General features: G+C 40.3%; 1 protein-coding gene across 3 annotated transcripts in view; it reads right to left on the reverse strand.

Annotated features, from left to right (window-relative positions):
• The window catches only part of GRM5 (glutamate metabotropic receptor 5), a 272,147-nt gene that overhangs the window by 16,334 nt on the left and 229,524 nt on the right, over nt 1-26,289 (reverse strand). For all 3 annotated transcript variants that reach the window (XM_086481710.1, XM_086481709.1, XM_086481708.1), the window contains exons 5-7: nt 24,878-25,046; nt 19,624-19,750; nt 7,897-8,836 (exon numbers count right to left, since the gene is read on the reverse strand). In XM_086481710.1, the coding sequence (XP_086337836.1) occupies nt 7,897-8,836; nt 19,624-19,750; nt 24,878-25,046 (1,236 nt within the window). The remainder of the gene's footprint in view (nt 1-7,896; nt 8,837-19,623; nt 19,751-24,877; nt 25,047-26,289) is intronic.

The raw sequence follows: 26,289 nt of genomic DNA on the forward strand, positions 1-26,289 counted from the left end.
GTAGGTAGGGAACTGTTTACAACATAATATAATTTGCACAATTCAGCTATGATACTTGGTTCACAATGATGGAGACACTGTCTTAATAATGTAAATAATTAAAAAAATTAGTTGTGAATACATGTGCTCAGTTTATGCAGCCAAACAATTTATATCAATCAATCAGTATTGTAATTAAATTTGAGGGGAAAATTCAAACCAAGAACACTAGCACTGTACATAAATTAAAAATCATTGTAATCAAGGCATTCAAGAATATCAATTTGTTATACAGATGAAATATTTTAGCAGCGATTTATCAAAATCTTTCAGACCTAATACCTTTCACTGAGTTTCTTTAAATATTCTTCAGTTATTTCACAATATTTGAAGTTCAATTAATCACAGTATCAAGTTTGTCCAAAAAGACACCAAGACTAAATTATTTAGGGAAAAATTAAGGACTCAAACCATTCAGTAATCTCTCAATCTAAATTTTTGTAGCATATTAGATTAAAATAGCTCCAAATGATCCATTTGGGAACTAATTAATTAATAAATGCCAACTAATCAGTCAAAAGGATAAAGACTTACTCTGAAGAGTCAAATATTTTTTTCCTGCATGCATCAAAATTCTTTTCTATCAAGACTGTGAAGCAAATAAATAGTATCTTGTATCACTATGGCTAGATTTTGTTTTTTTAAAATAAGAACAATATCCATTGAGCCAAACCTTCACCTCATGTAAATTGTTACCTGCTGTAATGACATTGTCATCTAAGAAGCTTAACCCTCACTTTTTTGCCATCACCTCATGGTACAAAGCCATTTAAGTTCTTCTGTGCAATTTGTAGTTGATGGTCCCCTCAAACAGCATCCGTAGAAATTAACTTATTTTTATGGTACATGATGATTTCTCAGTAACATCTTTTGCCTTACAGTAATCTCTAGGCCTGTTCTGTGCAGCACTTTCACTTTTCAGCTTCTACTCAGATTTATTGTGCTGAGGGAAGCAATGGCTAAAAGCTGGTCACTGCTACAGTTCAAGGATTGTGCCAGTCATTTCTATAACGTAAATTTTTAAAGATTAGTTCTCCTGATTGACATTCTTCAATAATCTCCTGGTTAGTTCTCTGTACAAGCAAGAGCTGATTTAAAAACCTAAAAGTCACCAATAAATTATTCCTCTATTCTTTTGTAAAGGTCTTTTAGTGAAAAGCTAATGTAAAAACATAATGGATGGGGTTCTTGTGGGGTACAACAGACTTAGGCCAGAATCTCTCCTCTGCCATTGTCCGACATTAAAAATAATTTTCTTTTCACGAGGCTAGAAAATAGCTCTCTGCCTTTTCCAACCAGTGTTTATTTTATACAAGACAGAATGGCTTCACCAGGCTCCAGCAGGAAAGCAACCCATGCTGACATAATGGACAGGCTGAACCAATCAGATCACCCAGAGTGCCTAAGCCCCTTGGTTGTGAAAATTGGATGAACCTATAACCCATGCCCTGACAAAGCCTGGTAAGTAAAAAGTTTCTACAAATTAGTTTGGAAGTGAAGTGTGGTGTTCTTTTATCATCATTCAAAATGTGTCAAAGAAATTGTTCAAGCTGCATATAAATGAAGACAAAATTGGCACTTGTACTACAATAAATGTGTCCCAATAGAATATGCTGTGGCAGAAACTCACGATCAGTATCTTTCTCAATGGGTGTACACGTGAGGAATGCAAGCCAGTTTCAGCTTTCCACAAAACTCCCCCGGGTTTTCTTGTACTCTGTCTTTAAAGAACTGAAAGCTCCATGTCAAATAACAGCCCTGTTTCATCTCTCAGGTAACTTCTTCTCTTCCTGAGGCACAGGGAATTTACATCTACATTTACATCTGAATTCTCATGCTGATAACACACACATATATTCTAAAAACATTTCATCACAGCTTGATGGCCATGACTTCAAATCTATCCACTTATTCATGGATGTGGCTTTCACCCAGTCAAAATTTGTTATCTGGGCAATAGGAATTGCATGGACTTCATCTTGGAGCTCCTTGGCATGGTGTGTGTAACAGTGGCGAGGTTTAATCTGATGAGGATTCCCATTTGTCTGGAAACTCATTGTCTTCCTGGGGCTTTCCTAATAATGCAACATAGCAGTAGTCAGACCTTGAAGAAGTTTTCACAGCTAGGATTGCTCAAGTTAGTTCAAGCCTGAAATTTTTGGTTTACTTGTTTTTTCAGTGCTTTGAATGGATTTCAATCAGATTCAGAATTAGAAGGAAAGTTTGAAAGATTTCCTGAGGAAAACAGGGTGAATTTTTTGGAGAAATTTCAATTCAGGCTTCTGAAAAAGCTCATCTCAAGATTTTGATGCTGAGACATGACGTGCTGATATACGATATGATATTTAGACTGCCATATTTTTAAACCATGAATGGCAGCTTCTAGGCTGATCCAAGCATACTTTTCTTCTCTTGTGGATCAAAATAGCTTCTGTTTGAATTGTAATGAAACAAATATAGTCAGTTATAAGAGGGGAAAAAGAGAGAAAAGATAAGGGGGAAAACCAGCTGTTCCTTGCAGAAAACAGAGCACACAGTGTGATGGTAGACACCTGTTTCAAAAATATTTCATTATGGCACAGTTTGGGACTGTCTGATGAAAACACTAATTACAGCCACTGGTGGTCCAGGGCTGAATCCAGTCCAATGGAAAAAAACTACCTTGCTTATCCTGTTTTTCTCACAGGAGATGGGAAAGGCATTTAACAGCACATGAGCTTGGACACCTGAATGCTTTCTCTGATGCCCATGCAAGGCAGGCACTTGGTCCCTCAAGCTGCTATTACTGTACCAGTGTAGCGCTTGAGAGGGAGAAAAATGCTCCCAAATGGCACCTGATTATGGTGGATAATCTTAGGCGGAGCTTCTTTGTCTAAGTAAGATAAAATTTAGTAAGATAAAACAAAATAGTAATGACTTATACAGTAAAAATTCTGTGGTTCACCTGAGGATGAGTGTTGGCTCACTAGAACAAGGGATCCCCACTCCTGAATTAAAGCTGTCAGTCCTATCCCTTCTGCAGGTGCATACAGAGCAATGCCCAGTTCTGCAATCACACAGTGGTATATAAACTTAAGAGGGCAAGACAATACATTATAAAACAAATTAGTAGTTTATTTGTTTGGACAGCCACAGTTTCTGTTTAGTTATTTAGGAAATACTGCATCATTTACTGGAATAAGGCATCACTGCCACTTAGGCTGTTAAGGTTTAGTCTCAATGAGATTCGTGGGTTGCTGTGGGTAGGTGCCTATGATAAGGTGCAGAAATTGATGTGTATCGTTTTTCTGTTGTCTAGTATTGTGCTGTTCACATCTGTATGGAGGAATTATGTGCAGTACCACAACATCAAATGTATCTTGAATATGACTAACATTATCTGACTTTGTTGGTGATTCTTTCCTGTTGAGTGATCATATCTACCTGCCTGGGTAACGGATTGAAAGTACTGCTCGGTCCTTTTGCTTAAATGAATAGATACTTTCAGTGATCCTAACTCATTTAGAAGACGATAATTTGTCTTGTATTGTCTCAGGAGAGTATTTTTGGCTTGTACTGGGCACTAACCAGCTTCTGTCTTTTGAGAATCTGGTAGAACTACCAGATGAGTCATACATCATCGCAGGGAGAATGGCCAACTAGCAGCTAAAAAAAAAAATTAGCTGCCCAATTCGTTTCTTCTGCCTCTCACTGTCACTGCAAAAATAAATAAAAGGGGATGCATATAAACTAAGCCTCTAATCTCCAAGAAGAGAGCCCTGCCTTGGGATTGCACTGGTGTATTCTGACCTCACTGCCCGAACAGCTCTGCTGTTTGTGTCCAGGTCACAGCTTGATCTATAGAAGAATGCCAGGTTCCTCTTGATTTTCCCATAACATATTACAGGCTGGAACAGTGCAGAATTTGCTGCTGAAGCAACTAAGGAACCTTGCGGGTGGATTGGGGACCTCCAAAAGAAGCAGCTGAGGGTAGGAACCACTGGGGCATTTACAACCAACAGTGGGAGAACTGGAGAGGAGAAGCATTAGCTGCACTGTGAAGACCTGGGAGAAATTTAAAAGGCAGAGAGAAAAATATTGGTAGGATTTTTAAGGCTTGCTTAGTACATGTATGTGGGAGAGACTGTTTAGGGCTGTTTTTGACACCTTGCTGGTCACTCAGAACAGTCTATTACCTGCTTTAAAGGAAAGCAAACTTACTTTTCGACAGGCAGGTGGAGGGACATACATGTGTTTAAAGGGACAGTATATGTAAGCTTGGAAAATGGAGCATGTGTGGTTTGGGCCATTTAAAGACACATTCCAGAAGAGATAAACACCTACGGTGGTTAAATTACTGTGTGAAATCCAGGGATAAGACATTAGAAAGGTAAGAGAAACTTCAGAACATCTGCTCTATCCCTCAGGCCAAGGTAGCATGACTGAGACAGTTTGGTGTGCAGTCCTGGCTAGAAATATCACAGTAGCAGCTACTGTAGCAGAAATATACAATTCTTATCTTACTTGGGATACAGAGTTATTTGAGAATGAGGAGAGGATAAATTAGCCCTGTATTTTGGACTCTTGCAGAAGAGCTGTGTAGCATATGTGCTATTAGTTCCTGGAACTTTAAGGTAAGATTTGCTCAATTTATTTACAGCCTTCCCAGTCCCTATGAAATTAACTGGTAAGATAACTGGAAGCAGAAGGGCCAGATGCCTCCTCTACACAGGCTGTGTGGCTTTGACTCAGCTCTTGGTGTTCAACATTCTTCTTTGTGGAGTTGCTTCTGATAACATCTGGGTTGTTAGCCCTACTTTTAAGTGAGGGTAGAACATATTTTGATGAGTGCTACTGAATCACAATAGCCTACATGACATGGTTTTACTTTCACTAGGTAATGAATGGTTTTGCTCTCTCCTACATATTCAGTGTGTGAAGGTTCATTCCAACACATACTCACAGCTTGCCTGAGTTTTCTTAATTGAAGAACACCCCATGCAAAAAGTCATTTAGGACTCTAACAGATGCATTGCTTTATTTAGGCAAAAGCAGTCTTGTTATCTGTCCTTTTGCAGCTGATGTGAAAGCTCTGAATGGAGCACTGGCATTATCTGTTTGACAATGATTTGATGCAATATTACACAATGCTATAAATTAATGTCAAGAAGCAAAATACTAATGATAGGGGCCCTTCTATGCACTGGTGACTTAAATAGCATATTTCTTTAAAATTCAACAGTGACTCACTCTTGTTTAAATAAAAGCCCTCTGAGCTATTTAAATAATGCCATGTAGCTCTAGTGCGTATTTCCTTTGATTCTTAGTACTTCAGTGTTTACTTGAATAACTATCCAAACAAGCTTTTGAGCATTGTACTGAATAATACTTTGAAACATATTACTTTGTGAAACAAGATTTTTCAAAAGAAACGTTTGAATATGAAGTGAAATGGTCAGACTCGTGTTTGCTGATGCCCTACAGTAAGCCGAAAGAGGGTTTCTGTTCTTTCTTGGAGACGATGTCAGACACAGGTGAAGACCTGAGCAGCATTTTAAATTTACTCTGAACATTTCAGGAGTCTGTTTTGTTTTCTTTCGTGCAAACAAATAGGCACTGATTAGAGAGAATTGCCCGTGATCAATGGAATCAATTTCCAGACCCTTCAGGCACACACTGACTGAGCACTGCTAAACTCACTGACACCATCACAGTTTAACCAGCTGAAGATTCAGACACATGCATTAGCAGTGTCTTTTTTGTTGCAGTTGTATGTGTTGATGAACACTGCTGATGATGTAAGTTTTTCTCCAAGTTTCAAATGAAATGTTCCAGTTCCTTATATCTAGGTAAATATGTCAATATATCAGCTTTGTGCTGGCTTTTTAATTGCTACACATACATATCGGGCACTCTCAATGCTCCTCAGGATTGAAGACATTTCCAAAACAGTGCTATTGAAAAAGAAGTAATTGTTGATGATGATCTATTACATTCTGCTAATAACTCTCTGCCGCAGGTGTTATCTACACATCGAGGGATATAAAGAAATGGAAACCGAGTCCTCAAAAAGAAAGAAAATCCACCTTGTCTTTTAGGATATTTAATAGCAGGGTACACTCCTTACGTTTCAGAATGAAACAAAGATTTTAGAGCAATACTTTTCAAACCTGGGCCTTATCAGATGGCAAACAAATCCTTCCTAAGCCCAAGATTTTCCTGTCATCTACAACTTAATCTTGTTAAGTAAAAAAGTTGTGAGATGACAAATGAGCTCTGCAGCAAAAGTGAAGGAAAAAGAGGAAGAGTGCCCTCCTATTGAGGATATATTATGAAGAATGCCTCTTTTAGCTGGCCTAGAAGTTGTTATAGGGCTTTTAACCTGAACACCTCAGGTCATTCAGGCATACAGACAGAGGCTGTAGAAAGGGACATTTTAAGTAACCATCACTTAAGCTGATAAAGGATTTCTCATTTTAAAGTAGCATACTACTCTTCACCTGGAAAGGAACTAGAAAATACCATCATTAACTGATTATAAGTATAAAATATCTTGTAATAGACTGGCCATTTCTGTACCAATTCAAAGTCACTGAAAGAGAAGCATTAGTAATAATCTGACAGAAACAAATCATCACTTTGGCATAATCTCTCCTGCAGGTATTACTAATAAAACCTCCCCTCAAGTTTAAATTGTGATTCACACAAAAATGGAAGTATAAATTGTCCTCATTCCATGCCAACTCCAGTTATGAACAATGCCATGTCTGGAAATACTCATATTATGAATCCTAAAATTCATGTGTGTTTCCATGAAGAGGAAAATATAGCTACTTGTCACTTTCAGGGTAAACATATATAGTAGAGTAATGACAAAACTGTTTCTCTCCACTTTCATATAGGCAGAATTCTTTGTTTATGCCAGCAGTTAAATAACCCAAATCATCCCCATAGCACCCATAACAAAAGTGAAAGGAATCAAAAGATAAAAACGAACCACTGGGCTGGCTGCACTTCTACCTGCTCTGTCTATGAAGCAGGACAGTATTTCCACTCCAAAGCTCTCCTTTCTCTTTAGTGTTCACTTACTGTAATTCTTATACACTGAATATGCAAGTTGTCTTCATGATCACTGAATTCAAATAATTCCTTGGGAAGAAACAAAGAAATATCTCACAAGAGAGTATCTGTTCAATGACAGGAAGGGTAGCAAGAGTGGGACCTATGAGCATCGGAATTTGATAGGGTTAGGAGGATGAATACAGAAAATATTAAGAAAGGTAAAGAAGAGAAGATAGGTGAGGACAAAAAGAAAGAAAGCAGGAAGAGATAACAGAAGAAAGGAAAATCAAGGGAAAGGAGGTAAAAGGTATAACAGAGGAGTCATATGAAGCAAATCCTCAGATGCCTGAGAGTGACTGCTCACAATGCCACTTGTGTTTATTACTCCACCTTGATTATGAAGCAATAGCAGCAATCCTGTTGTCTTACGCTGTGACTAAAGGCAAAATACAGACACTATGCAATTCATTTAAAGGAAAGAGATTGTAAATGTGTTCATTCAGGACAAGGCAATGAGTTATATTTCTTGTTCTGTTGGGTTTTTTTCTCCTAAGATCTTGCTTCCTTCCCTGCATTAAGAGTACCATTGACACAGCCAGTACTTCCAGCCTTGTAATTGTTTGCCCATTGCTCTGTCCCCTGTTTTTGCACAGCGTTTTGACTAAAACAAACATAAAACCATTACAGATGTGGGAGAGAGGACTCACTCCTCTCCCAGTGCAGAGGCAAATGGAATTAATCTATTTCCCTTCCACTATTAGTAACTCTCAGAAGATCGTCATTGCTTCCCCACAGCACCACATTAGCAAACTTTACCTAAGGGTTTCACCAGATGATCCCCTTCTTTTCCACAGGTTCACCAGGCTGCTTGAGCGGCTTGCAGCTGAAGAAGATTTTCCATCCCCTACGTGCATGCGGACCACAGTTGATGTGGTGAATGCGCTGCGTACATTCCTTTCAGGCTTAGCAAGGATGATATAGACCTTGGGCACAAACATACAGCCGAGGGCCACTGTGGCACTCAGACTAACTGAGAAACACATGGTAATTATCTTGTAGTTGCTTCCAAAATATATTGGCACAAAAGCCAGCCAAATGATGCAGGTGGTATACATTGTAAAGGCAATATACTTTGCTTCATTGAAATTAGCTGGGACATTTCTTGTCTTAAATGCATAAAAGGTGCAACTCAAAATTAATAATCCATTATATCCAAGGGGAGTTACAACACCCAAGTTAGTGGTGTTACAAATCAGGTAGACCTCTCGGATGCTTGGGTAATCATGCATTATATCTGGTGGCTCCATTATAAAGAGGGCAACAATTATGCCTAATTGTATACATATCAAGATAAATGCAATAACTAGTTGGGCGCAGGCACTCATGAATCGAGGTTTCTTTGTACAAATTTTCTTCTTGCTTCCAGCCAGGATTCTTGCAATGCGGTTGGTTTTAGTTACTAGAGCAGAATAACTCATAGCTGGGGAGAGGCCGATGCCAATTCGTTGCAGATAACAGTAAATCTGTTGAGGTTTTGCGATGAGACAGAAAGTGCACAAGTAACCCAAGCAGATGCCAGCTAGAATGATGTAGCAAAGTTCTCGGCTGGATGATTTGACCACTGGAGTATCACGGTACATTATGAATATAGCTGTAACAAACAAGGTGGCCAGCAGACCCAGACATGCAAAAACAACTGCTGCAATTGGTTCAGGATCACCCCATCTGAGATACTGGACTGGGATGAGGTCACAACCTACAGAAAAAGACAAAAAGAAGGTAAATTGAAGTATGTAGGAGTGAGATCTTTTAACGATATAGTTACAGATCTTCCTGATATTTTTCCTTTTGTGTTTCAAGAAGGTGCCATTATAATAAGTGTAGGCTAAGATTATGTTAATTTAATGGCACAATAAATATATTTCAGAGACAGCTTATTTCTGTACTACACTTTATCTGGAATAGAACATGATGACTGAAAAAATGGCCAAGATGGTTAAGAGAAGTTTCCTCTCACAGTGGAATTTTCCTTTTAAATTCTTTTAAATATAATAATTTATTAACAAATTTCAGAATCAAGTTTGCACCTCAGGGCAAAGTGCTTCAGAGTTGTCTGCATATTATATGCACCTAAAGGACCAGATCTCACCCCTACTCATTATATTGTTTACTATGAAAAATATTGGTACTTGTTTAATGAGTATGGAGAGGAATCGTACAGATTCTAGCTGTCAAGAGAGTGCTTCTTTCTCAGATGTGCTACCTTTTTTTCTCACAAAAATTTTCTAGGATCAGAGATGCAGATAATAGGTAATTTGGGATGGCACACCCTGCTCACTTCTTTATCTGCCATTCATCCTTTTGAGACTTCTGAGGAATTAAAACATCATCTAACTCATAAAATCAAACTGACTTCAATAAATTAGTGTCAAAGCTGAATTAGCAGTGCAACTCATCTAAGGGCACTTGTTTTTCAGTCTATATATAGGTCTTAATAAGTCATTCTATGTAAGCAGGTCATAGGAAGTCAAAGAAGCTTTCATTCCACAGTGTGCAGATCAATGGACAGGAATAAAAGCTGGTAGAAAACTTCTTGCTGGCATCCCTCCTCCATTCCTCCATTCTTTTTTACTGGAAAGCCTGGATAGGTGTGTTGGGTTGACCTTGGCTGAATGCCAGGTGCCCACCAAGGTACTCTGTCACTCCCCTTCTCAGCAGGATGGGGAGAGAGGAGAAAATAAGATGGAAAAACTCATGGGTCAAAATAAAGGCAGTTTAATAAAGCAAAAGCAAAAGCCGTGCACGGAAGCAAAGGAAAACAAAAGATTTATTCTCTACTTCCCATCAGCAGGAGATGTCCAGCCACTTCCCTGGAAGCAGGGCTTCAGTACATGTAGCAAGTGCTCCGGAAGACAAGCACTGTAACAACGAGTGTCCCCCTGCCTTCTCCTCCTTTCTTTTAGCTTTTATTGCTGACCAGATGTCATATGGTATGGAATATCCCTTTGGATAGTTTGATTCAGTTGTCCTGTGTATGTCCTCTCCTAAGATCTTGCCCACTCCCAGCCTACTGGTGAGGGGGGAATGTTGGTGAGACAGCCTTAATGATGCTGTGTGAGCACTGCTCAGCAGTAGTCAAAATGCTAGTGTGTTATCAACACCTTTCCAGCACTATGAGGGCTGCTACAGGGAAAATTAACTCCATCTGAGCCAGACCCAGTACAACAGGAATAAGAGGAGAGGACCTTGATGCTTTGGAGTGTAACTTCTTGACAATAGTAGACACGCTGGCACTGCCAGCCAGAGCAGCACAGCTGGAAGGAGATGATGGAGCAGAGGGAATGCAACTAAAAGCTTTTATTTCCCCTGTACTTGTATTAAACCTGACTAATCTTGACTGCAAAATCTAAATTACCTCCAAAGTTAGGATCATTGTAATCAGGTTGCTGTCTTCTGATTATGAGAGACAGAAGAGTGCCAGCTTGACTCAGGGTGGGTTGTGGCAAGGCACTTCACCCTTCGTGTCAGGTGCTCACATCTGTATTTTCAGCAGTGAGGATAATTAGCACTGGCTGATGGGCATCTCAATGTCAAGCAAACCCAATTAATTAGGGAACCTGGGACCTCAATGACTTGATGAACAGGAGTAAATGTAGATATCAGGACTATAATTTGGGAATTTCTACATGCAAGATCTACTTTTTGTCTTTTCCCTTTATTTTAAGTGGACCTTAAAGTTTTTCCAAACCTGCCACTGACATTCTTAGTAGTAAAAGTCATTTCATGAAATGGTATGAGTGGATATTAGGCTTAGTGCCTCTCTTCTCCCAATATTTCTGTATTTTATATCTCTACACAATTAATATTATCAAAAATATAATACTTACAATAAGGTGATATACTCAATAGATTGTGTGGCATAAGTACAAGGCAGATAGTTCTGTATTCTTGCGGAAAGCAGAAAAATCAGAAGGATTAGGGTCAACAAGTCTTCCAACACCAGTGCAGTTAAAGGATACAAATTTGAAGTCACTCCAGTGACTTATGCTCTTGGTTACAAAACACAGATTAATTTGCCATCCATATTTTAATTGCTTTGGAGCGCAACACTTTCTGTTGCAATAATAAGATTGTTGCCACACCTTATTGTAACGAAGACATTTAGATTTTTATGAAACATTCTCGTAGCTTTAGTTGATGACACCAATTTGACTCTTGTTGACTTTAAAGGGTTTACTTATTCATTGTGAGGGAGACATTGTATTTCATTCTGATTTCTTCAAGATTAACATAGCACAGGTATCATATCATTAAAATCAATGGTTTATACCAGTGAGAGTGGTTGAAGAAGGGTGAAAACCAGAAAGCACACTCTGGTGTGTGCAGATATCCTCAAGAAGTTTCATGAGTAAGTGACCTGTAAATTGATTTCCGATTTTACCAAAATTTAATTAATGTTTTGAGGAAACAAATTGTTACCAGCTTCTAATACTACTGTATATTCTTGGACAGGAAATTTGAAGAGAAAAGGTCTTTATCTGACAGCTGGCCTTTACATGCAGACAATGATATAGGGGCTGAATTTTGCTCACTTTCTAATTTTGCAGCAGAAGTGAATCATAACCAAGCATTTGTCATTAGTTTCAGTCTATTTCATGCCTTCCTTGCTTTATTACTCTTTTTACCTTCTCTTAATAAAATACCTGAGAAAAGAGTTGAAAACTTGTCCAATTTTTTTCCCTCATCACTGGGTATACTTTACAAGGAGAATGTGAAACTATGCAATGATTTATTCCTCAATTAAGATTTAAGGACTGGATAGTCTTCATAAAGCAATGATTGGTGAGGTTTTCATATAATAGCTTTGCAGCTAATGGTTTCTGAGAATGACACTTTGCAGAAAGGGACAACAAGATCAAGTAAAAGAAATATGGAAAAACAGCACTGTGAGTGTTCAGGTTAGGTTGATGGCCAGCATTATACTAAGGCAAAAGACGAAAAATGGTAACGCAAGAAGAACTCATTCCTGTCCTCTAAATACGTGTATGCTCAATGGTCATTTGGACAAGATCCTGCCCCACAGCCCACCTCTTACACTTTGTCAACATCTCCAAGCACCTGGAAAGTCTTTTCTCCTAGCTGGCTCAGAAACTCCAGGTGGAACAGAGCCATCAGCCTTGTCTTGTGGTCCCTGAAGGGTGCTGAGGCAATCTTTGGCTTGTGGAAAGGCTGTTAGGAGGAAGTCCAATTTGGAGCAGGTGTAGCGTTGTTCTACTCTGTGCTGAAGAGTGCACTGTTTCTGGGACCAGAGCCTCAGTAAAATTGACATGAAACTGCCTGTATGTTCTTCTGGCCAGAAACGTGGCCAGTAGGAGCAAGGTACTCGATACACATGTGAATAGCAAGACAAGCAGATATAAAAAAATCAGAGTTCCGTTTCACACACCACAGAAAAGTTTTCTGAAAGGAGCATCAAAAATCACCAACAAATTACAGATAAGGATGTATAAGGATCTTCTGGGGAGAAAAAAATGTTCTGATATTTTGGAAAAACGTCTGGCTACTTCAGGGATGGGCTAAATTGTGCCATAAACAAGAAGAGAAGCTCCTGAAGGCTTGACTACTGCCATAGGTCTATCTATACCCTGTGCTCTCTCTGAAGGGGTAAACTTGTTACTTATTTCATATCTTTCATATTGTGTTAAAATTAGTTCATCTGGGAGAAGAGTTCACAGATATGAAGCACTGTATTATAGTACATATATTCTGGGGATTTGATCTTGACACTGTTTTAATTTGTTATTATAGCCTTGACACCTAAGAGACCTCACCATGCCTTCAGCATCCATAAAATTGTATTAGCTTAGCACTGAAAATCTCTTTCATGGTAGGCAATATAAAATATGTAATTAAACTAGTTTCAAAGGTAAACATGACAGACTAAGGCTTGTAATGCATTCTGGAAAGGTAAGGGAATTCAATGAAGTCTGTTAAGTCAGCATTACGAGCTAAAGCTCACTGAAGCTGCACATGGAGACTGAAACTGGCAGAAAATTACTGCTGGTTTAGTAAGTCCTAAATATTTTTCAGTGGGGTTTGGCATCCTGGGCAGTGAGTTCAACCCATTGCCAAAAGACTTGGTTTTCTTGTAACTTTTCACAGACCCTTCCAAGGATAATAGAAGTCCAAATACCAAGGCTTAAATCTAAACAACAGCATACTCACATCTTAATTGTGAACGAGAGTCTCCATGTAGGATTTGGCACACTTTATTCAAAGTATGTTGATGTTATGCTGTTAGATATTTTATATTAATGTTCTGAATGTTTCCCTATTTATAATCCCCAAAAATGGGAGAAGGGATATCTTGATTAGTTATTTGGGTTTTCACATAAGGAGAACTGAGATGTAAAAATGTAGGACTCAGAATAAAAATCTACATGAAGCTGGTAGGGTAGCTTTTATAATTATTTTTTTTTTTCTAAATAAAACCCCAACTTGTTACCCAAACTGACAAGGCAAAAGTGAGGATTAGACTCTCCAAAGTCCTGAGTGAGAAATCAGCCCCCTGACCTCCACACGGAATGTGGACCAACTGAAGTGAGAGAGGACATCTTCAACATTTTGGTAGTAAGGTCTGGTGCTATGGTAAACTATTACGGTTGCTAGTTCTTTGCCCTGTTCTGGTGGGACCTTTTGTAGTTGCTACAATAGCAGGGCATGTAGAGGTTACCATGTGCTGGTCTCTTAGCTTCTGCAGTTCCCAGGCTGGCACATTTACTGAAACCATCAGCAAAGGTTGGTTTGCACAATTCGTGGATGCAGCTGAGGACTGTGCATGTTTTTATTCCGCCACCTCTGCAGGGCAGGAGATGGTATCGATCACATCTCAAAGCACGAAAGCTGGGGCATCTGTAGCTCAGGAGCTTAAGTCCCCAGTAACTCAAATATACTAATTAAGCAGTGCATTGCACTGAAAGGCAAGACTGAATCTTAGAATAATACATTAACATTAACGTTACTCTGTGACCACATGGGGATTGATGCCTTAATTACAAAAATGTGAAGAGTGTCTGGAACAACTGATGAATTGCAGCAACCAGGTCCATCCTTATGTTAGCTCTAATGTTTTGATTTAAGTTTCACTAAAAATTGCTGTCTCTCTGTGTTGTAAATGTTTTGTTCAGAATATGTCATGTTCAGCAAACTTTCTGTAATGTAAGGCACAATTACAAGTGGATCCTCCTGGTTTTGTTGACAAGTCCCCCTTCATCCAGCCCTGGAGCCTCCAAGAGATGCTCATTGAGCTCAACATTCTTGAACTAGGTCACTTGAGCCTGAAGCGCTGTGTGGCTCATGCTACAGACTTGGGTTGTAAATGGACTGGAAGCTAAAGTCCACAACTTACCTGGAACAAGCAACAAAGGGATGAAAAGACTACAAACCCAGCAATAAGGGAGGGGAGAAAAATGACAGCCAGAGATCCTGGTCATAATATTGCCACCTGAATCCTTAACTCATCCTCATCTGCTTTCTCCAAGAGTCTGGTGAGAGAGTGACTTATGGAAAAGGTTATATTTCATTTGGAATAAGAAATAAAAAGGAAAGAGAAATACAGGGCACAGAAAATCAGGGTGAAAATTTGACATTGTCTCTGCTGATGTGCATTTATAATGCTAAAAACAACCAGATAAAAATTGTGTCCTCCTTCTACCCTCGGCCTGAATTACAGCCTTACCAATTATGGTCAAAAGCAAGATCCTAGCAACGTTTCAGTGGCAAAATCAATGTCAGCACAGGCTAAACTGTGGTTGGCCTTGTGCTCACAACTGTCAGACAACTGCAGAAATGACCAATGGCTGTAACTTCATTGCAAGCAACAATACAAGAAAGTAGTTTGATGTCAACAAGCAGTTACCATTTGAAAATATTTTGGGCAAGAGATTAATGTTTTTTTTTGCTTGGGGGAGAGGGCAGGATCCAGTCTTACAAGACGCTTGAGCCTCAGACCCCCGTGGCTTCTGCCACAGCCCAAATGGGCACACTGCAGGAAGAGCTGGCCAAGCCTTTGAGGAGATCTGACATCGAGTATCACCCCTGTCCTTGGCCCCACGGCTGGTTTGCATGAGCCGCGGCAGTGGCCTGTCCCAGACGGTGCCCAGAGCCGAGACAGCAGCGGCTCCCAGCACCGTCTGTTCTCTGCAGCTCTCGCTGACGGTACGAGCACTGCCCTCAGGATGAGGGAGGCAATCATCCTTGCTTCTGAGTGAGGAATCCAGATCGGCACAAGCCAAATGGGATACAGAATCAGTGTTGTCAGAACTCTTTGAAATGGCTGTTGTGTCACTTAGAGGTGGGGTGCCATTTTTTCACTCCTTTGCATTTAAGGGTTGTTTGGGTAATCCACCTCTTATTTGTCACTTTCAGACAGGCAGACAAGATGAGGATGCTGTTATCCTGGGTTCACCGTACCTTATTTGGTGAAAGAATTTTTGTAACTATAGTAAAAATATATATTTCTGATATTTAGACTTATCCTTGAATGGGAAAGAAAACATTTCAAGACCTGTAAAATATTTCAGCTCCTATTTCAATGGAAATCCAATTAAGAGAATCCAATAGCCAGTGTATTTGGAGTACACAGAGAATGAGAAAAATGACAATACAGCCTGAAGATAATCCAAGAGTCACTGAAATTAATATTATCTACTTTCCTTGTAGTCCCTGAGGTCACTAAACAAATCTTTGTTTCTGTTACTGTTGTATGCTGTCCCCGAATCACAGAAAGAGAGAATAATTGCCTCTTTCTCACCTCAAAAATGTCCTTAAACAAACACTATTGATAACTAGACCAAGATGTTCCTCCATAAACTGAAAAAACTCTGAGATGCTGAACAAAACTTATCTGGTCTTTCCAAGGCACCTTTTTTGAATGCAGAAGGCTCTGTCCTCAAAGTCGCTTGGGTTTTTGGAGAACCAAAAAGCCATTGCCCTCAAGCGACTGAAAAATTAATTTCATTTAGATTTGGTCCTCAGAGTTAAGAAAACCCTTTCATTTGTATTTAAACATGCCTGGCATCTATTTTTCTTCCCTCCACTGTGAATATAATGAAAAGAAGGGCTTTGAGGAATAGTGGAAGGGTTGGCATATACTTCTGGACTTAAACCCCTGAGTCTTTCCTGCTCTAATTGAGCATGTGGCTCAGCCGCATTGGCCATATTAATGTGTGAAGTGGTGCTGTAATGTATGCATGTTGCTAACATGATGCACAGGGAAGAAGGGGAGCTACAGTAGATTGGAAAGCATGTCTTGATACTAAACCAGGAGGAAGAAAATTACTTGGGGTGCATGTTTGAATGGTATAGATAAATGTGGAGAAAAGAAACTAGTTCTTCATTCAAGGAAGAGCCCGATCCATGGAGAATGTTGTACGTGTAAACAATGAAACTGAAATTTGTGAGGAAATAAAATATGGGCAGTTAAACATTCCTTTTTTTATCCTTGGCTTCACTTCTAGATGGAGATATTTTCCAGTAACTGATTTAATCAAGAGAAACTCTTCCTCCCACTTGTCTTTCCCACTACCTTCGGACTCCCTGTACCTTTCCGTACTTCAGAACTCCAATGTCTTTTTCTGTTCTGAGAATAATTTCTTTGTTTTCCTACACATATTGGATCCCTGCTGTCTTCTCCCCTCCCGCATCTGAATTCTGATATTCCACAGGTGGCTGCATTAATCTTTCTTCTTTTCTATAAGCAACATTCCTGCCATCAAAAATTTCATATAGTGAAGTTTGTGGCACAAAACTGATGCTGGTCATTGAGCATAAGAAAGATGGAGCAATGTTTTGTTGTGTGAGCCAAGAAAGGATTCCAAAAATGTTTTATCCAAGTTCAGATCTCTGGCAAACAGTGAGCTGCAGCTCCACATTGAAAGCCTTCTCAGGTGTGTGGCTGATATATTTACAGGACTCTCATCTGAAGGTGATCATGCAAGGAAGACTTATTCCAATGAGCTTTTTTATGTGTGTAGCCTTGTGGAGCTGACATTACCTAAGACACGCTTTTATCAAGCAGCAAAGAGACATAGATTGCTGCAGTATCAGGTGTAGGGACATTTCAAGGAGACTGGTATATGCTTTATAAAACTGAAGGGAAATTTCCTTCCAGAATACAAAATACATCTCCCCCTCCTTACTTTTAATTCACATTTATTACTAAATCTTGTATTGTAAAGAAGACTGAGACGCAGCGTTTTACAAGCTGCAAAATTTGGGACTATAAATAGAATCATTAAATATACAGCTCAATATATTGTATGGATAAATTGGGAATAGAGTTTTTAAAATCTGTTTTTGATACAAACTTAAGTAAGACAAGACCCAGCTATCATGTTAATAGTAAGTTAGGGGGAAACTACACAGACATGAAGCTATGGTGATGGGTGTCCTGTTACCAATAGTGCATATTGTATCAGCTGAGATCATGGAGGCCAAGACAGGGTTCAGTTTCCAAATAGTGCCTGCTGAATTTGTGCATGGCTGAGGAACAAGTATTGGACCTCCTGAGGAACATTGCTTGGCACTGATGTTGAGGGGCTGTTTGATGTGCATATTGACTTTGGTCGCTATAAAGGCATAAAATGCATGTCTAGAGCCAGATGATTGGTTTGCAAAATGCAGCAGCTCATGTAATACACAAAACAGCTGGCTTGACTAAAAAGACAGCTACTTTCCTTTAAAACGATCATCGCTGGATGGCAAATCATTGACTCATCTTACAAGAGTTTTAAAGGTGCCGCCCCGTCCTGCTCTTCCATCCTGAGGGCAAAGAAAGATCTTCAGAGGGCAAATCCTCCTACAAGCCCAGAATGATGCCTTGCCTGAGGCATGGAGATCTGCATGCCCTGGGGAGCCAGCTCAAAGCACAGAGCCTGAAGGCCAGCCTGGTGGCCACTCCACTTGGCCTTACATATGGTGCTTAGAGTCTAATTACCCAAAGTTCCAGGTCAATGGGCAGTTCCCATCAGTGGTGTTTCAGAAGTGGGTCCTCTGCTGGTCCGATGAGGCACATGGAGCAAGTTCCCTCCTAACTGACTTGTAGCAGCTCCTTTTCCAACTGATCTATGTTGGGTAAAACCTCAGGTGCTCACTGACACAGAGAAGAGCTGACCATTTGCACTAGTTGACCTTCATAAACTGACCAGCCTGGTGTGGTGGCCTGGTCCCTGCAACTGGTCCCTGGAGGCTTCTGGATGGCCCAGCTGGGATGTGAACCTGAGCTTATACCACACCCTCAGTACTCTGCTCTGCGGGACACGTAGGGCCAGGTCGCTTTTTCTCCCCTTCTACATTCTGCTGGCACAAGAAAGCTTTCCCTGAGATGAGAAGGCTTTGCTGGCTGATTGCTCACTGCCTGGGGAGGCAGGGCTGGGGGAGCAGGGCTGCACAAGCACCTGCAAATGCATTTTATTGCTGTTTCAGTTTTCTCAGTTAAAAGTTTTTTTCTCCAGGCAAGTTTCATGTCTGATATTTTCTGAAAAAAACCCAATCAGTTTCATGGCTAAATGATATTTTTGCAGTAAGTAGGTAACCTAGCTCATATATTACAGCACTGCAACATTTCTTACCAGAAAAGGATTAACTTTATATATAAAAATCTGCCTATAGGCCAAGCCTTGCCTGACACTCTTCCACTTATATAAATTCATCCAGCAAACTGATTTTCCCTTTGTCTTCCCTCTCTTTCACCTCAAAAATTTCTCCCCTCATCCATAAAAATTTCATGCAAACCAAGTCTGTGAGCTCCTCTCCCCTTGTCTATACAGAGCCTGGCACAATGCAGCATTTTGAAGTGGTGTGTGCTCTGAGCATCTGAATACTTGAATTCTGTTTATTAGTCATAAAAAAGTGAGGCTGTGGGACACAAGCGTTAGAGTAATTTATCTCGGAAGTAACCAAATCGGTATTCTGCAAGAGCATAGAGATCTACAGCATGGCAAGGAGAACATGAACCCTGCATTCTAGCAGACACTCTGGTGAACAAAGGGCTAATGCAAACCTAAGCCTGTTTGGAGCACTCATGCCTCTGCCAGCAGTAAATACAGCAACTAGTTCATAACTTTTTCAGATTAAAAAAGACAGTATTGCACAACTCTTCTGTACCTGCTTGGGAGGAGAATAAAACTGAAATTTGACCTCCCTTTGAAATTTGACCTTAATAATTTCTCTGACAAGGATTTAGTTTTCTATCTGGGGAAGGACAAGATCTTCACTACCAGCTAGATATTAGGACAGGGTTGAATGCAGAACCAGGACTATTAATTTTTTTATTTCTAGGTCTAACTCACATCTTTAGAAAGCAGCTGATTCCTGGATCAGGTTGAGAAGACAAATACCAGCCTCAGTTCAAATTTCAGCATTGTCCCTGAGTTTGATCTGACTGAAACAGTCCTCATACTCACTTATATCTGGCACTTGTTTCTTCAGCTCAGCAGATGAATATTTTCACTGACAACCTAAGCACAGTCACAACTCATTTACCTGTGAGGTCCTCATTGGGCCAGGAGCCGAGCTGGCAGGCTTTGCATGTGTATTCATCAGATACATATTCATTCTCTTTACATGGAGTGCAGGTCCAGCAGCAGCTCACTTCTCCTTTACGGATCACCTGAGACAAAAATTGGCATTTGGTTTAGCAGCATATCTATACATTCATGCTGCCCCAGTTGTTAATTTATATATTTTTTTTTTTTTTTTTGATAGGGGAGTTTTTTAATTTTATGTTAAAGTGAGTTCCTTTTCATGGTGTGTTTGCTTACACAAAATATGACACAATTCTCAGTTCTCCCATTATGTATGTACCAGAAGAAAGAAACTATCAACCCGACAGAAGTGTAATAGTAAGCTACAAAATAAAAGTATAGAATGACAATAAGATTTCTTTCCCCTTTTAGAAGTAGCAAAACTCAAAATTTCATAGATGATAATGTGCCTACAGAAGCCAGTGCATGATACTCAAGGCATATAATTCACTCCATTGTGGTCCATACACAGAAACATGTCAACAGTATTATTTCCCTAAGGGCTCATTACCCAGAGATTTCTGGGTGCTTATTTTTCATCCACTTGTGAGTGTTTTGTTAAAAGTGATATTTTCCAGATACCAAACTGAACATGCCTTTTCCAGAATTATTTAATTACTGCATTTCTAATTAACATTTAAGAGTGAAAATGTTATCTTTATCAATTTTAACGTCTGACCTGATTTCTCATTTTATAATTTACTGCCAAATGTTATTGCACACTCATGATACTGAGATGCAGAGTTTTCAAGATCCTTATTTATCATCTCTGGGCATGGAAAACATCTGTGCTTCTTGTCAATATGTCTTCCCTTTGAAGTAAAGTATTCCCAGTCTCTCTGCTCCTCCCAAACAATTTATAAATGAATTGCTCCTAATTATAACATAAAAAGTACATTGACTTGTGTATCTTTTGCAATGATGAATTTAGAAGGTGGCTTCAAAACCAAATATCTTTATTGCCATTTTAATAAATTAGATGTAAAGGAGTGTAATCTGTAAGAACTGGATTGCTCTTTGCAATGCTGCAGTGAAAAAAAGTGTAAATTATATTATTTTCATCAGCAATATGGGGACTTGAAAACTTCAGGTTTTGATTTTACTTTTAAAATTGTGGAGTATGAAAAGAAAAAAGCCACATCTGAATAGCTAAACTGGCAGAAAGGCTATGGGAGCATAAGTGATTTGCTCTGCATGTGTTGAGACTAAAGCTACTTGCAAAACAGAGTATCTGTCCTCCAGAATAATTCACATCTTGGGATTTCTTTCATTTTGAACAAGAATAAAAAGTTTAACAAATGACAAAATTTCCTATGTCTGAGAAAATGAATTCTTGGAAAGCTTGTACTAATTTTTAGACACATATTTTGGTAAACTTATGCATTAAAAAATCTATAATTTTACAATGTATAAAATACTCAACAAAATGAAATGGCAAAATAGAAACCATGTTATTATCAAAACACCTAAAGTTTTTGTCAAAACAATGCATTTACACTTTTCTCTTAAACTCTTCACCAAATCAACATCTTCTATAAAATACTTAGAATTCCTTCTCTAGGAATCAGAACAACTGTTCTTCACTGCTGAGAATTAGGTTTGACTTTTTTTGTATTAAATTGCTTAGTCAGCTTTTTTTTTTTTTCCCATCTCTTGAACAATTGTTTGTTGTAGCATTTAACTGTAAACCAATCTTTTTTGTCACTTCTAACAAAAATAATGCTCTTTAAAGCAAAAATTTTCCTTTCCCCTTGTCATCTGGATAATGTTTTGAACCTGTATTTATTTAAATAATCATATGTCTGCACTATTTCAAATGTATAGAGTTGGATTGTGTTTAGATTTTATCAGGTCCTTCAGATGGATGTGCCAAATGATGCTGAGTTTTGGATGTCGTTACACTGAACATTTTGAATTCCTGCATAACTCAGTCCCACAGAATTCTGCCGGAAAACCACTGCGCAGCTTATCAGGCTCAAGTTCTCACCATCATCTGTGAAGACCATGAAGATAAAGGACTGTGAAATAAACTGATATTTATAATCAATTTATAATCAATAACATAACAAGGAGCATGAAGAACATTTCAGACACTGGATTTCAAGCATGTGTCTAAGTGTGTGATGAACTGGCTTTGTAGTGAAGAATCCTCTTGGGAGAATCCTTGACAGCATGGGCAGAAAGTGGAAGAAAACTGTGTTAACATAGATCACAAGATACCTCCCATCACCTGTGTTATGGCAACAACTCATAAAGCAACTCAGACCCACCCAGTTCTTAAGTTATTTGTTCGTCCATCTCCATCGTCTCAGATATGTGACTTTCTGGCAGGAGCAGGCTAACATCAAAGCCATGTTTAGCTACTGTAGGAGCAATTCATCCCACCTTCCCTTTGTGTCTGCAAAAGGTATGCTCTCAACTGAACCAACTGTCCTGGCTGGGCATTTGTCGTGGTTTGAGCCCACCCAGCCGGCAGCAAAGCCCCCTGAAGCCGCTTGCTCACCCCTACCCCGTCCCCTGAGGGGTGGGAGGAGAAAATACAACCAAAAGGCCCGAGGGTCGAGACAAAGCACAGGGAGGGCTCACTCACCAGTTATGGTCGCGGGCAAAAGAGGGACTCAACTTGGAGATAACAACATCCATTTAGTACAAACAACCACCACCATCAAGGATAACGAGAGATACAACCAGGTCTTAAATACAACACACCTCCCCCCCCACCCCTCCGGTCTCCCCGGCTCAGCTCTGCTCCCTCTTCCCCCCCAGCAGCGCAGGGGCAGGGAATGGGGGTCACAGTCCGTCCGGCACAAGGGGTCTCCGCTGCTCCTTCCCCCTCAGGAGAGGGGCCCTCGCAGCCCTCCTCTGCCCCACCGCGGGGTCCCTCTCCCGGCAGACATTCCTCCTCCAACGGCCCCAACGCGAGTCCTTCCCGCGGGGCCGCAGCTCCCCAGAACCCCCCAGCGCGGGTCCCTCCCGGGGCTGCCGCCCTCCCGCCGACGGGCGGCTCCAGCGCGGGCTGCCTCGGAGCCACGGCCCGGTCACGGCTGCTCCGGGCCGGTCCCTGCTCCGGCCCGGGGCCCTCCGCGGGCCGCAGGGCAACGGCTGGGGCAGCGCTGGGCTCCAGGGGCTGCGGGGGCTCAGCCGCCACCCCCCCGCGGGCCGCAGGGGAACCTCTGCTCCGGCACAGCTCCCCCTCTCCTGCCTCACTGGCCGGGGTGTCCGCAGGGCTGTCTCTCTCACATCCCCCTCCTCTGACCTGCTCACCAACAGAAAACTCACTGAAACTTTCTTTCACTCTTAGAGTTATTCCCAGGGGCATCATAGGTCTGGCCTTGGCCAGGTCCGAAATTGGAGCTGAGGGAGCTTCTTGAAGCCTCTTACAGGAGCCACCTCTGTAGCCCCCTCCCCCACCACCAAAACCCCTACCAAAACCCCGCCAGACACCGAAGCACCCCAGCCTTTTACCATCAGTGAAGAGAAAGTAGTGTTTCTACTCCAAGATTCATTTTCATTGTTTTCAAAGCCTATATGAGGATGAGATGACTCCTGATCTGGAATAATATATTATTTCCGTTGATTATAAAGAAAGTTTAGAAATCTGATATAACTGTATATGCCTTCACTGTAAACATATGCATTTGGTCTGATGAAACTTGCCTACTGACTCTGCCAAAGACCAGTTAGAGAATAAAACATAGTGACTGTGTCCTAAAACTCTGGAAAACTCAGACTGAAGAGATTCGCTCTGTGTTGCAGAGCATGGTCAGCTTCCTATCAGCCCCTCGCTGCAGCTGCTTCCCAGTTTTGCAGGCATGCCATGTTAACACAGCAGACAAGTGATCCAGCTTGTAGTGAGAGATACAAGAAATTACAGCTGCTTTTTTTTTCAGTCTGAGCCACTCTGATGTCCATGCCATCCTCTCAATCCACAGGGTTTTATATAAATGACTGCAAGGTAAGCTAAGGACTTGCAGTATTTTAACTGTTCTGCAGTAAGTGTCATGGGATGCTGGAGGATGATAGACTACAATTAATATGTGACAGATTCATCTACCCTCTTACTGCAACAAGGAAAGGGAGGAAGGAAAAATCAAAAACCTGGGAAATAAAGCAGTAGTAAGCCAGGTATGATTAAAAAACCAGTGTTACCTACATTTCCTGAAGTCCTAAGTTGTGGTATTATTGACGTTTTCTGATGATACCACAGGCTTAAGGTCTAAGTAATAATGTTCCAGTCTAGGTATCTATATCTAGCACTGAAACAGTAACAATGATTATTTGTAATTTACCTGCAATTGTACGGACAAGTCCAAGTCAGGGATATGCACCCCACTGAATCAGACGCTGTAAAAATATGCAGCAAAAAATTCCCAAACAGTACCTGTTCTACAGCATTTGGAATATAAGTACAGAAAAAATCAGTGGTTCACAGATACAGGAGTACAAGAAAACAGCAACTTATGAAAATAATGAGATGACTATGATACAAGTAAGAACTAAATACGCGAGTCTGTGCATTTTAATTAAGGTGTATCAGAAATAGTGTGACCAGCAGGAGTAGGGAAGTGATCATGCCCCTGTACTCGGCACCGGTCAGACCACACCTTAAGTGTTGTGTCCAATTTTGGTCGCCACAGTATAGGAAAGACGTTGAGGTGCTGGAGTGTGTCCAGAGAAGGGCAATGAAGCTGGTGAGTGGTCTGGAGAACAGGTCTGATGAGGAGTGCTGAGGCAACTGGGGTTGTTTAGCCTGGAGAAGAGGAGGCCGAGAGGAGACCTTATTTCTCTCTACAACTACCTAAAAGGAAGTTGTAGTGAGGCTGGTGTTGGTCTCTTCTCCCAAGTAACTAATGACAGGACAGGAAGTAATGGCCTCAAGTTGCACCAGGGGAAACTTAGACTGGATATTAGGAAAAATTTCTTTACTGAAAGAGTGTTTAGACATTGGAACAGGCTGCCCAGGGAGGTGGTGGAGTCGCCATCCCTGGAAGTGTTCAAACGACGTATAGATGCGGTGCTTAGGGACATGGTTTAGTGGTGGGCTTGGTAGTGTTAAGATAATGGTTGGACCTGATGATCTTAAAGGCCTTTTCCAACCAAAATGATTCTATGATTCTATGATACCGTCTCCACGTAAGAGTCAAGAGAAACTTGCTTTCAAATTTCAAGTCTATGTATTCTACACGACTGAAGTAAATGGGGAAAATATTTACCTTTATCTGGCCTTTTTCGCAGGGTTCACTGCACACAGATCTGATGATATTATTTTTCTCTGACCATATTTCGTCATCGTCCATTTTCAGCTCACCGTTGTCCCAGCTGCCAACATTGATATAATCAAAGTAGTCCTTCCCCATTTTCTTAAAATTCATGATTTCATATCTTTGGAAACACAAAGGGGAAACATAGCTGAGTTGAGGACAATACCATGAAGTATTTAAAATTAGAGGAACACTACATGGTCAAAATCAAGCTTGTTGAAATAAAGAAGGCAAAATGTCAAGCATCATTCTTGTCCTTGGGTCCCTCCCAATAATTTCTGTGATATCATAATCTTTCTCTTCCTTTGTATTTTAATTTGTTTTCTTCTAGCACCATGAAAGTTCCCTGAACACTTTGGAGTTCAGTGATTGAGCTTCTGAGAATGACTGTATTTATTTAAGGAGAACTTTTTCCTGGCAGCAGGCACAAAATTAGTTCCCAAGGCAAAGCATATGGACAGGGTTGGATTAAGAGTGATATTGTCAGAGTGCAATTGTGAAGTTAAATGTGCAGATAAGTAGAAGAACCAGCTCATTAAATCAAACGATCTCTTAACTAAGATACCCAAGTATCTCTCTTAAGTTTTGAGGAAACACTTTTAACACAGACGAGCAGTAGCCATAGTATGTCTAACATCAGTATTTTTCCCACACTGACATAAAAAAATTTACAATAAAACTATTCTCCATCCATGGTTCTCAGGATGCTTTGCATCAGGTCTAACTGTCACAGTGGGGAAATTATGTCAGTGATTCAATGCCAAAATCAACACAGGCCAGGATTGGGACCGCAAGCAACCTGTGAAAGAAGATGAAAGTGGAGCCTGACTGAATGGTCAATATGATGTTACCCATCATATGATTCTTGAGTCTTTCCAAGAGAAGAAGAAATGAGCAATGACACAGCTAGGATGAAAATAATTATGGTACTCCTGCATTTTGGAATATTTCACTTTCCATCCTGTGTAAAGAGAAAATGTCCACAGCTTCAAGAATGACCCCATCAAAGTTGGAGATATGAATGCCAGATTGACACAAATAAGTTGAATCTAGATAAACACACACAAACCTGAATAAACAGGCTTTTATGCATGGTTATAAACCAAGCTTTTTTTACTGAGGTTCACAGGCATAGTAACAGCCTGTTCAAGGATTAAACAGACTAACCAAAAAGTTAGCCCAGAAGTCACTGCGGAGTCTTTATTCAGCGCTGTCAGGACATTGTAACACTCCTCTGAGTATCGCTTTGTTAAAGCTGTCAATTCAGAGTTTCGTGGGCAGATGAACGGAAGTACTGCCAATGCTTAACAAGCCACAGGACCTAAACCAATTATCCCTCCAGTAGTAGTTCCATGCATGGATCC

This window comes from Leptosomus discolor, chromosome 1, assembly GCF_034619465.1.
Source record: "Leptosomus discolor isolate bLepDis1 chromosome 1, bLepDis1.hap2, whole genome shotgun sequence".
Classification (NCBI taxonomy): Eukaryota; Metazoa; Chordata; class Aves; order Leptosomiformes; family Leptosomidae; genus Leptosomus; species Leptosomus discolor.